This window comes from Elephas maximus, chromosome 15 (assembly GCF_024166365.1).
Source record: "Elephas maximus indicus isolate mEleMax1 chromosome 15, mEleMax1 primary haplotype, whole genome shotgun sequence".
Classification (NCBI taxonomy): domain Eukaryota; kingdom Metazoa; phylum Chordata; class Mammalia; order Proboscidea; family Elephantidae; genus Elephas; species Elephas maximus.
In genome coordinates, this window is record NC_064833.1 from 55,158,090 (window position 1) to 55,170,518 (window position 12,429).

General features: G+C 38.0%; 1 protein-coding gene across 1 annotated transcript in view; it reads left to right on the plus strand.

The window, feature by feature from the left end:
• Positions 1 to 9,855, plus strand: part of CNGB3 (cyclic nucleotide gated channel subunit beta 3) — a 173,871-nt gene extending 164,016 nt beyond the window's left edge. The window contains exons 16-18 of the mRNA XM_049854335.1: positions 7,517 to 7,663; positions 7,881 to 8,055; positions 9,595 to 9,855. Of these exons, the coding sequence (XP_049710292.1) occupies positions 7,517 to 7,663; positions 7,881 to 8,055; positions 9,595 to 9,855 (583 nt within the window). The remainder of the gene's footprint in view (positions 1 to 7,516; positions 7,664 to 7,880; positions 8,056 to 9,594) is intronic.
• Positions 9,856 to 12,429: the final 2,574 nt, after the last annotated feature.

Genomic DNA, 12,429 nt, shown 5'->3' on the forward strand with positions numbered 1-12,429 from the left:
AATTTTTACCGTATAGCACCCTCTACATCATTGAATACAGGTATTTCTTCCTAAAGATAATCAGATACTTATCATAAAAAAAAAAAAAATGGCCTTGTTTCCTATAAGTAAAATTAAGTAACTTGCTCAGAAACACAATAACTGGTAACATTGTCTAGTCCCAAAGCCTGTATTCCTTCCACAAAACCATACCATGCTGTCTTGGCCACCTAGTGCTGCTATAACAGAAATACCACAAGTTGATGGCTTTAACAAAGAGAAATTTATTTTCTCACAGTCTGGTAGGCTGGAAGTCCTACTTCAGGGTGTCAGCTCTAGAGGAAGGTCCTTGTCATCAATCTTCCCCTGGACTAGGAGCTTCTCTGTGAAGGAACCCTGGGTCCAAAAGATGAGCTCTGCTCACGGCACTACTTTCTTGGTGATATGAGGTCACCATGTCTCTCTGCTCACTTCTCTCTTTTATATCTCAAAAAAGATTGGCTTAAGACACTATGTAATCTTGTAGATCTCATCAATATAACTGCCACTAATCCATCTTATTACATCACAGTGATAGAATTTACAACACATAGGGAAATTACATCAGATGACAAAATGGTAGACAGTCATACAATATTGGGAATCACGACCTAGCCAAGTAGACAGATATTTTTGGGATACACAGTTCAATCCATGGCACATGCTTTAATAATTTTCCTTTTCTCCTACTTTACCTCACTGTGCTGAAAACACAGTAGGTGCTTAATAAATATTTATGTAATTTAAATGAAAGTGAGAAAAGTCCTTAAGAAATTGTCTAAGGTCAAGGCATCTAGCATTAGAATCAATTCCTTTGTTTCCTGGGCCATTGCTCCATTCACTATTTTATGACCTGGGGACATTTGACATTAACCTGAACTGTTTGTCCTACAGCACGTGATCATTCAGAAACTCTTTGTGGAGCTGGGAATATTTAGGGACCTTCTTACTAAGCTATTTAATGAGGGAAACTTTCCATTGGTGGATGCTAGAGAAGCATTTTGTGGACAAGAGAAAAAAAAAGATGCTATTTTAAACATTGCTGAGAGAGTTTGGGCAAAATCCATCTGGCAGGCAGACTATTTCCTCCGTTCAAAAACTCATCAAGCACTCCAAATGTGTAACCTGTAGGCAAGTTTAATTAAAGCTTGAGAAATCTCAAAATAACCTGACATTTAAATATGTTATTTCCGTTCTGCTTTCATAGTCTGACACTCACAGAGACACTCTAAGGTCCAAATTAAGCTCCCCAATGCCATCTAGCCCTGCCTACCTACTGAATTACCCTGCTTTGAGGCTACAGAAATGTGAATGAAATAGGCTTATTCAATCATTGTCCTTGAAATACTAACATCCGTTTCATAGAGAGGTAGGTCAGAAGGTAGATAGAAAGTTAGGTAGATGATTCAGTAGAGATGATTGTGATGATAGACAGATAGGTAGGTAGGTGGGTAGTTAGGTGGGTGGATGGATGGATGGATGGATGGATGGATGGATGGATGGATGGATGGATGGATGGATGGATGGATGGATGGATGGATGGATGGATGGATGGATGGATGGATGGATGGATGGATGGATGGATGGATGGATGGATGGATGGATGGATGGATGGATGGATGGATGGATGGATGGATGGATGGATGGATGGATGGATGGATGGATGGATGGATGGATGGATGGATGGATGGATGGATGGATGGATGGATGGGTGGGTGGGTGGGTGGATGGGTGGAGGGAAGGAGGGAGGGAGGGATGTATGGATGGGTGGGTGGATGGGTGGGTGGATGGATGGATAGATTTCTTGTCTTAAAAGAAAAAAACAATGCAAAGGAAGAGTCTGTCTTGGGAAGAACCTTAGTAAAGAACAAAGTAAGTGCTACCATGGAGCAAGAAATTAAAATTTAAAGCACTGAGCAAAATAAGTAGGCATTAACATGGCCAACATTCACAGATTCCATGTATATACTTTCAGTCTTGAGGGATTAATTCCATTTACAAATGTCCTAGATATTCCTGGACCAATGTTTAATGTCAGGTTCAGGTAAGAGGCCCTATTTGATGCCTTAAGGTGGACTTACGTTAATATATTTTCCCCTTTTTCTTGCCTTCTCTGGTTTTAATTGAGCATTTTACATGATTCCATTTTATCACCTCTCTTAATTATACTTTTTTTTTAATTATACTTCCTTTTTAAAAAATTTTATTGGATTTTCTAGAGTTTTCAATATACAATTTTAACTGATTTAAGCCTACCTTCTGATAACATTAAACCACTTCACATGGAGTGCAGGTACCATATAACACAGTAATCCCAATTCTTCCCTCCCATTTCTTATGACATTGCTGTCATTCATTTTATTTATTCATATGCTGCAATAATCCAATACATTGCTACTATAACTATTCAAACAAGCAGTTATCTTTTATATCCATTGAGAATAAGAAAAATAAAAGATTTTATTTTACCATCATTTATTCCGTGTCCAATGCTCTTCCTTTCTTCATGTAGATCTGAGCTTCTGACCTTAATCACTTTCCTACTCCCTGAAGAACTTCTTTTATCATTTCTTGCAGGGAGGTCTGTGATGAATTCCTTCAGTTTTTGTTTTTCTGAGAAAGTCTTTATTCCTTCTATATTTTTAAAGGATAGTTTTCCTGAACACAGAATTCTAGGTGAGTGGGTTTTTGTTTTTTTTTTTTTTTCTCTGAACACTTTAAATATGTTCATTCTCTTCTTGCTTGCATGGTTTCTGATAAGAAGTAGGCAAAGTGTTCCCCTCTCATCCTCTCATCCTCGCTTCTTTCAAGATTTTCTTGTCTTTGGTTTTCTACAGAATAAATATGATATGCCTTGAAGTAGGGTTTGTGAGGCCTTTGTTTTGTTGTTGTTTTGGACATTTATCCTGTTTGATGTTCTTTCAGCTTTCTGGATCTGTGGCTTGGTGTCTGCTATGGAACACTCTTGGCTACTAATACTTCAAATATTTCTTTTCTTTTTTCTCTTTCTTCCCTTTGTGGGTTTACAATTATGTGGATGTTAAACCTTTCAAAATTGTTCCATAGTTTTTGATGTTTTGTCCTTTTTTATTATTATTATTTTCCTCTTTGCATTTCAGTTTGAGAAGTTTCTACTGACTTACCTTCAAGCTCACGGATTCTTTCCTTGACCATGTCCAGTCTACGGATAAACCCATCAAAAAAAAAAAAAACCCAAACAACCAAACGCATTGCAATCAAATCGATTCTAACTCATAACAACCCTATAGGACAGAGTAGAACTGCCCCATAGGGTTTCCAAGGACCAGCTGGTGGATTCGAACTGCTGACCTTCAGGTTGACAGCTGAGCTCTTAACCACTGTACCACCAGGCAATCAGAGCTGTGATTTATTCCTGTTACAGTGTTTTATATTTCTAGCATTTCCATCTGATCCTTTCTTAAAATTTCCATCTCTCTGCTTACATTACCCATTTATTCTTGTATGGCATCTACTTTTTCCATTAGATCCTTAGTGTGTTAATTATTATTAGCTGCCATCGAGTCAGTTCCAATTTATAGCAAACCCATGTACAACAGAACATAACACTGCCCGGTCCTGCAACATCCTCACAATCATTGCTATGTTTGAACCCAATGTTGCAGCCCCTGTGTCAAACCATCTCGTTGAGGGTCTTCCTCTTTTTCACTGACCAAGCATGATTTCCTTCTCCAGGAATTGGTCCCTCCTGATAACATATCCAAAGTAAGTGAGACAAAGTCTCACTGTTCTCCCTTCTAAGGAGCATTCTAGCTGTACTTTCAGGACAGATTTGTTTGTTCTTCTGGTGGTCCATTGTATATTCAACATTCTTCACAAACACCATAAATTCTTCTAGGTCTTCCTTATTCATTGTCCCGCTTTCACATGCATATGAGGCGATGGAAAATATCATGGCTTGGGTCAGGCACATCTTAACCCTTAAGGTGATGACTTTGCTTTTTAACATTTTAAAAAGGTCTTTTGTAGCACATTTGCCCAGTGTAATGCATTGTATCATTTCTTGACTGCTGCTTCCATAGGTGTTAACTGTTGACCCAAATAAAATGAAATTTGTGACAATGTCAATTTTGTCTCTTCTTATCATGAGGTTGCTTATTGGTCCATTTGTAAGGATTGTTGTTTTCTTTATGTTGAGGTGCAATCCATACTGAAGGCTGTGGCCTTTAATCTTCATCAGTAAGTGCTTCAAGTCTTCTTAACTTTCAGCAAGCAAGGTTGTGTCACCTGCATATTGCAGGTTGTAAATGAGTCTCTCTCCAATCCTGATGCTGCATTGTTCTTCATATACCCCAGCTTTTTGGATTATTTGCTCAGCATACAAATTGAATAAGTATAGTGAAACGATACAACCCTGACTCACACCTTCTCTGATTTTAAACCATGCAGTATCTCCTTGTCCTGTTCAAACAACTCCTTCTTGATCTATGTATAGGTTCTGCATGAGCACAATTAAGTATTCTGGGATTCCCATGCTTTGCAATGTTATCCATAATCTGTTATGGTCCACACAGTTGAATGCTTTTGCACAGTCAATAAAACACAGGTAAACATCTTTCCAGTATTCTTTGCTTTCAGCCAAGATCCAGCTGACATCAGCAATGATATCCCTCGTTCCTTGTCCTCTTCTGAATCTGGCTTGAATTTCTGGCAGTTTCCTGTTGATGTACTGCTGTAAGCATTTTTAAATTATCTTCAGCATGATTTTACTTGCATGTGGTATTAGTAATACTGTTTGATAATTTCTGCATTCCATCAGATCACCTTTCTTGGAATAGGCACATATATGGATATTTTTCAGTTGATTGGCTAGGTAGCTGTCTTCCAAATTTCTTGGCATAGATGAGTGAGTGCTTTCAGCATTGGATCCATTTGTTCAAACATCTCAACTGGTATTCCCTCAATCCCTGAAGCCTTGTTTTTTGCCAATGCCTTCAGTACAGCTTGAACTCTTCCTTCAGTACCTGCGGTTCTTGATCATATACTACCTCCTGAAACAGTTGCATGTCGACCAGTTCTTCTTGGTACAGTGACTCCATGTATTCCTTCTATCTTCTTTTGATGCTTTCTGCATCGTTCAATAGTTTGCCCAGAGAATCCTTCAGTATTGCAACTCGAGGCTTGAATTTTTTCTTCGGTTCTTTCAGCTTCAGAAATGCCAAGTGTGTTCTTCCCTTTTGGTTTTCTAATCCCAGGTCTTTGCACATGTCATTATAATACTTTACTTTGTGTTCTAGAGCTGCCCTTTGAAATCTTCTGTTGAGTTCTTTTACTTCATGTCTTCATTTCGATTTAGCTACTCTATGTTCAAAAGCAAGTTTCAGAGTCTCTTCTGACATCCATTTGTCTCCTTTTCTTTTTAATGACCTTTTGCTTTCATATGATGTCTTTGATGTCATCTCATGATTCGTCAAAGATGAACAAATTGAAGATTTTTACCAATTTCTGCAGTCTGAAATTGATCAAAGATGAAATCAGGATTCACTGGTAATTACTGGTGATTGGAATGTGAAAGTTGGAAACAAGGAAGAAGGATCAGTAGTTGGAAAATATGGCCTTGGTGATAGAAATGACGTCAGAGATCACATGATAAACTTTTGCAAGACCAACACTTACTAATTGGAAATATCATTTTTTAACAACATAAATCGTAACTATACACGTGGACCTCACCAGATGGAATACACAGGAATCAAATTGACTGCATCTGCAGAAGGAGACAATAGAGAAGCTCAGTATCATCAGTCAGAACAAGGCCAGGGGCCAACTGCAGAATAGACCATCAATTGCTCACATGCAAGTTCAGGTTGAAGCTAAAGAAAATTAACGCAAGTCAATGAATTTTTTAATGAAAGTCAAAACAGGACCTTGATTATATCCCACCTGAATTTAGAGACCATCTCAAGAATAGATTTGACATATTAATCATAAAAAAAATTAAATTCCTTGTCTGATAATTCCAACATTTGTGTCATATTTGACTTTGGTTCTAATGCTTGGTTTTACCCTTCAGACTTTTTTTTCCTTGCCTTTTACCATGCCTTTTAACTTTTTTTTTAAAGCTGGACGTGATGAATGGGTAATAAGAGCTGAAATAAATAGGCCTGTAGCATAAGGTAAGAGCCCTGGTGGAGCAGCAGTTAAGAGTTCAGCTGTCATTTGTCTGCCATTTTTCTGTCCTTTTCACCCATAGAGATTGTGCTTTTATTAATATGATCCTTCTTTCTCCATTTTGAACTTGTTGGTTCCAAGGGATCTATTGTGTTATCTTCTCAATGCAGAGCCTATGGTGTTTTTATAAATATTTGAAATGTACTTTTTCTTGTCTTGTTTTTAAAAACCAGCACTTTTTTTCCAGATCATTGGAGAATAACAGAATTTTCATTCCTTTATTTTGTTCATTTGTATGTACATTTACTCACCAACTACTTGTTAGTCACCTGCCAAATGCAAAACACCCTGCTAGGACCCTGAGAGACATAAGGCCCAGAATTCACTGGCATTCCAAGTGGGGAGTTTCATGTGTAGGAGCACACTACAGAGCAGTTTATGATATTGAGAAACAAGATGACTTAGGAGATTAGAAGGGGAAAATATTGGGTTCACCTGAGGTAACCAGGGCATCATTAAGAGCTGCCCCTTAGATATAATGTTGAGGGTTGTATCAGTCAGAGCCCAGGTAGGAAACTGAAGATACACTAATGCAAGGTAACTGAGAAGACATTAATAGAAGGATTATGGTCAGAAGTGAGGGAAAAATCTAAAAGTACCCAACATGAAATGGCAATGTATCCCAAAGCTAGCAACAGCAAGAAAGCTGCTTCTACAGCCAGGTGTGAAAGGAGCAAGAGAAAGGCATGGTTACCAGACCCAGAATGCACTCTGGCTGCTCTACTTGCAATTCTAGGAGATGGCCACATGCCAGAATCTGCAGATTTTGTAAAGAACTGCAGCCACTGCTAACCTAAATACTGGCAGGGAAAGGTAGAGGAAATACATGTCCCAACCCCACTCTCCTCCTGCTTTCTGATTTCCTACCAATATGTCCATTGGCTGAACCCAAATGGAAGGAAAAAGGCAAGCCCAATAAAGGCCAGTTTCCTGGTGAGCAAAGGAAGATGGAGAAATGCAAACAATGGATCTAGAGAAACAAATGGAGAATATCTAGTCCAAAGGAATTATGCACTGCTAGAATCTGAGATGAAGAATCTGACAGGACACGGATGGCTCCTAGTCCTTGATCTGAGGTGGAGGTCAAGAGAAAATACATGTTGAAAACTATTCCCACTTCTATTACCACCATATCTTGACTCTCTCCACATTATCACCTAAAACCTCACTTCCCAGGAACTATCTCCAAGCAATGTAAATGTCTGACAACATAGCAATTTATTTTAAAAAGGATTTCAGTGGAAGAAGAGTGAAACTGGTAGCAAAGACTCATTTTTCTCTCTTGCAGCCTTTTAGCAGCAGGTGGAGGAAACCGTCGAACTGCCAATGTGGTGGCTCATGGTTTTGCCAATCTTTTAACGCTGGACAAGAAGACCCTCCAAGAAATTCTAGTGCACTATCCAGATTCTGAAAAGCTCCTCATGAAGAAAGCCAGGTACGACCTTTAAAATTCCATTAGAAACAGGGTTGGTTTTAAGTTTGTAAAATCTAAAACAAGGAGAATTGTATTCTGATATAGTAATCAACTTTCTCCATATGATACAACTGTCTGTTGAGGTGCTTATTAAAAATAGACTAGGAGAAGGTTTTCTTGGTAGATTTTGCCAGAACTCTCAGAGCTATCTAACATAGCTTTTCTCTCCTGTTCACAGAGTGCTCCTAAAGCAGAAAGCTAATGCCACAGAGTCAACCTCTCCAAGAAAAGGACATGCCTTTCTCTTCCCACCTAAGAAAGAGACACCCAAAATGTTTAAAGCCCTACTTGGAGGTACAGGAAAAGCAGGTCTTGCAACGCTGCTCAAATTGAAGAGAGAACAAACAGCTCAGGTAATAAGACAGACTTAGTGGAAGGTCGTAATGGACAGAGCACTGGACTAAGTGTACTCAGTAAGCTCTTACTTTTATTCCAGTTCAGACACTGGATTAGTCTGGATTAGCCTACTGCCAATAATTACTGCTTTGAAAAAAAAAAATTTTTTTTTTTTATGTAGCACTTCTCATTTTTAAAACTGTTTCCCCAAATATCAGCACACTTAATCCTCATGGGTTTATTACAGAGGGTTTGTGTGTGTGTGTGTGTCTGTGTGTGTGTAGAGAGAGACATACATATAGACGTATAAATATATAACCCATTTTACCAAGCTAGTAAATGATATTTTCACAAATATTCAAATAATTATACACCACAAATTCTTAAGCCAGAAGGGATCTTGGAGACTTCATCCAAGCCCTTCATGTTATAGATAAAGAAACTGAGATCCAGGTCAAGGAATTTGGCTAATATCACAACTTGTGACAGAGAAAAAAAAAAAAAGCAGCTACGCAGGTATTCAGTCTTCCAGGCCTACACTGAGCTTGCTCCCAATTCCTAGAAGTGTGAAGGAATTCAAATGTTATTGTTTTTCTCTTCTTTTTTTCTGCCTGATATTTCTTTGATTCTCCTAATTAGCCTATGAGGGCAGATATTGAGAAACAGAGCAGAGGTTCAGTTTTTCTGAGTCCAGTCATCATATTTTCTCTCAAACTGTAAGAAACAAGTAGATGTGGGCCTTTCAGAAAATGGGTAATGCAAATATAAAGTCAGCCACATTCAGGAGACTTCCTTCTTCATACACACACTGGTGAAAGTTAGGGATGCAGTGTTAACCAAATGCCCACTTTACATCAGTGTAGAAATAACAATGTGTATAAAAGCTGCGTGGGAGTGGAGAAATATGTAAGTGAATGTATTATTAAGTAAGGTTCTCAACTTTATGTGTGTACACTCATAGCCTCATAGCTCATACAAGCCTCTCTCAAACTGACCCCAAGCATCATCAGTAAAGAGCATAGCATATTTGTTACTATGAACTTTCTCTATACGATACTAAGCACAATAGGTTCAAAACCTATAGTTTAAACATCCATGGGACAAATGGAGAGAAGATTGTACTAAGGAAGGGATATGAGTTTCATCGTGAGGTTCTCCCATGAGCTTATGCAGGAGGAATACCATACTTTCTATAGTATTTTGTTAATACTATTTTTATTAAAAAGTAAACACTTAAAGAGCAAAAACAAAGACTCCTGAGCACCAAGTCTAATAATTCAGAGTATGAGGACCAATAGAAACAGAACTCCTTTACAAGGAAAAAATACAATCGAAACCAACCCTGTAAATGAAAAGTGACAGCACTGCCCCATTCTCCAGCACATCAGAACACTTAAGTCAAACGACAGACACATAGGGAGACGTGATTCTCATTATTAACTTCAGTCAGAGGGTCTTTCTCTTGGCAGTGATTCTTAGCCATTGTATGCTAATCAAAAGAATCTGAAGTCTTCGATTTTGATTTGGTACCAATTCTTTGTAATTGCCCCTTCCAGAAAAAAAGTGAAAACTCTGAGGGAGGAGAAGGAAAAGGAAAAGAATATGAAGATAAAGGAAGGGAGCCAGCAGAGAAACCACAGGACACATCCAAATGTAGAGCAAGTCCTGTTACTCTGGAGGAAACACCCCCGCCGATCAGCCGGGCAGTTTTACTCAGAGGAGCTACGGATCAATCGCTCATCATCAGCATGGCTCCTTCTGCTGAGGCTGGAGAAGAGGTTCTGACAATTGAAGTCAAAGAAAAGGCTAAGCAATAAATATTTGATTATCTTTAGATATAATCTCACTAGTTCCCAAAGAGATTGTACCCAGGATTGTGGCTTAAATTAATGAAGGGAAAAGAACTTGCCAGCACCCTTGAGAAGCCACATGCAAATCCCTAGCTTAGTTTCTAGGAATTATCTGAGAGTGTGATTTTATGCAGTGGTAATAAGAAGATTATTAAAAACCATCCCTATTCTCCACTGTCATTAGCTTTGTGCAATTGCTGTTTCTTCTAATTGTAGTAGGATGTGTTTTTTCTCTCCTGTTCTTTCCTGATAACGTTTCTTGTCTCCATTTTGATTAGCTTGATCTTGTCTCTGATGTGATTCATTATCCTGTTTTCTTAAGATATGAGGGGTGTGTGTAAATTATTGTATGGCAGTGTTAATCATGGTTACGTATTCTGTATGTCTGAGTATTCTCTTATTCGCCAGGAGAATGAGATTTTAATAAAATATGTTAAAAGTCAGGTGATTGCCATTGAAATGAGGGCAATGAGTCACTATAATATCTAATCAAACAAGCTGCTAGGTCTGAAGGGAAACAGAAATCATGGATCCTTCTGGACGAGAAATCTGACCTCCAGAAGAGTCCACTGAAGAGCAATGTTGATCAGCAGGACTAACAGACTGGCAAAATTCTACTGCAGCAACATGTTGGAAAGATTGTACCCTTTGGTAAAGAAAAAAACGTTAGTATTTTCCCCTCACACCATGTAAAAAGCAACAACCTACCTAAGTCATTTGGACTGAACAGGGATCTTCCCTGCCTTCATTTAGGCTAAAGTAACATTTCTCAGAATCTTCTTCAAGCCCTTGCTTCAAAAAGTAACCAGTCTGTGCTTTTTGTTTTAAGCTTCAGCAAAAAGTGATGAGGTTAGGAAGGCAGACTGTACGCATGTCAGATTGACATATTCCCACAATTTGCGGAACCTACATGTACAGCTGTTTACAAAATCTCCAAGTTAATTAAGTGCACTTTAGGAAGTTGTCCTCATGAATCAGCGAGTATTAGCATAATTACCCAAATCTCATGCTGTGAGGAGGCTAAAAAAGCCAGGCTAATGTCGGAAGTAATAATACATATAGAATTCCATTCTAATAAATGCCATTAGTGTATAACATTGAGTTCTGTATAATAAGGCTATTTCCAAGTCCCAGAAGATGGTCACTGTAACAACTTTGCTGAGAGCATTTTGACAAATTACATTAGCCAAAAAGCCTACGACATAGATGCATTCAGCAAACCATGTGCAAATCAATCACTATAATGATATGTATCATTTGCTAGAATCACCATATCGGAATATAGTGTATGAGTATCATAAAATGTGGCAAATTTTACAAAAGGTTGGTTGGTGTTTTTCAAGATTTGAGGGCATGTGGAGAAATTGTTAAACAGCATTTACTTGAGACAAGGAGATTTGTGTGTAGAAAGGGTGATTAGAAAAGCCAGAAAGGAAAAGTGAAATAGTATCTGAAAAGGTCTGATAATAGGAAAAAACAAAGGAAAAAGAAAAAAATCCAGAACATGGGAACAATATCCTTTCCCCTTACACCCTGTAACTTTGTTCAGAAGAAATTAAAAATGTAACACCATGGCCATTTATGACCTTCTCCCTGTTGCTTATTTCCCCTCCCAGACTATCCTATTTCAGACAATATAGTCTTAATTATTCAAATGCCTCAGACTAAAATCTAAAAATAATCAGTAACTCTTTCATTGCTTATATGAGTCACTAAATCCCTTTTCTTTCTTAAACCTTTCTAATTATCCTTTCCTTTCCAAGCCCAGTGCTAACACATTAGTCCATATTTTCTGTTCAATTCCAGTAAACATTTCCTTTTCACCTACATTCTGCTCTAATCACTAGTCTACTTTTTAGGTCTCTTTGCCATAGAAAATCAGATCTTTCTAAAATGCTACTTTTGATCCTGTGACTTCTCTGCTCAGGTACCTACTAGACCTTTCTGCCAATTAAGCTTCATTTATCTAAATTTAATTACCACTACTCCCAACTATATTCTCCACTCAAGATGGTTTCCTTGCTTCTTCTTGAACACCAACTGCCTTTCTTCCTTTGGCCTTTGTCCAGGCTGCCTGTCATAGTTTGGAAGTTTCTCTTCCCTCCATCACTTACCTATTTTCTATACTTCTGAATCTGCTCACACTTATCTCTCCCAACTGCCTCTGTAAACATCAGCTCATGACAGTTCTACTCTCTAGGGTTTATTTTTACAGGAAGTATTTTACCACACAGTACATACTTCATTGTTCTCTAATTTCTGCTTAATTGTAAATTATAAAAGGGCAACAATTAGCTCATATGCTTTATTTGTATAAAGATAGAACCCGGTTTTTTAAAGAGAGAGCGAATATTAATAGGTAATTCCAGGAAGCAAAACAAATAGGTAATCAACATAGAAAAGATGCTTAATTTCACTTGTGCTCGAAAAATACAGATCAGAACAACAATGGAATACCACTTTATACCTGTCAAATTGAAAAATATTTGAAAGCAGATAATAATACCAAGTGCTGGCAAGTATGTCAGTTGGAGCCAGCAC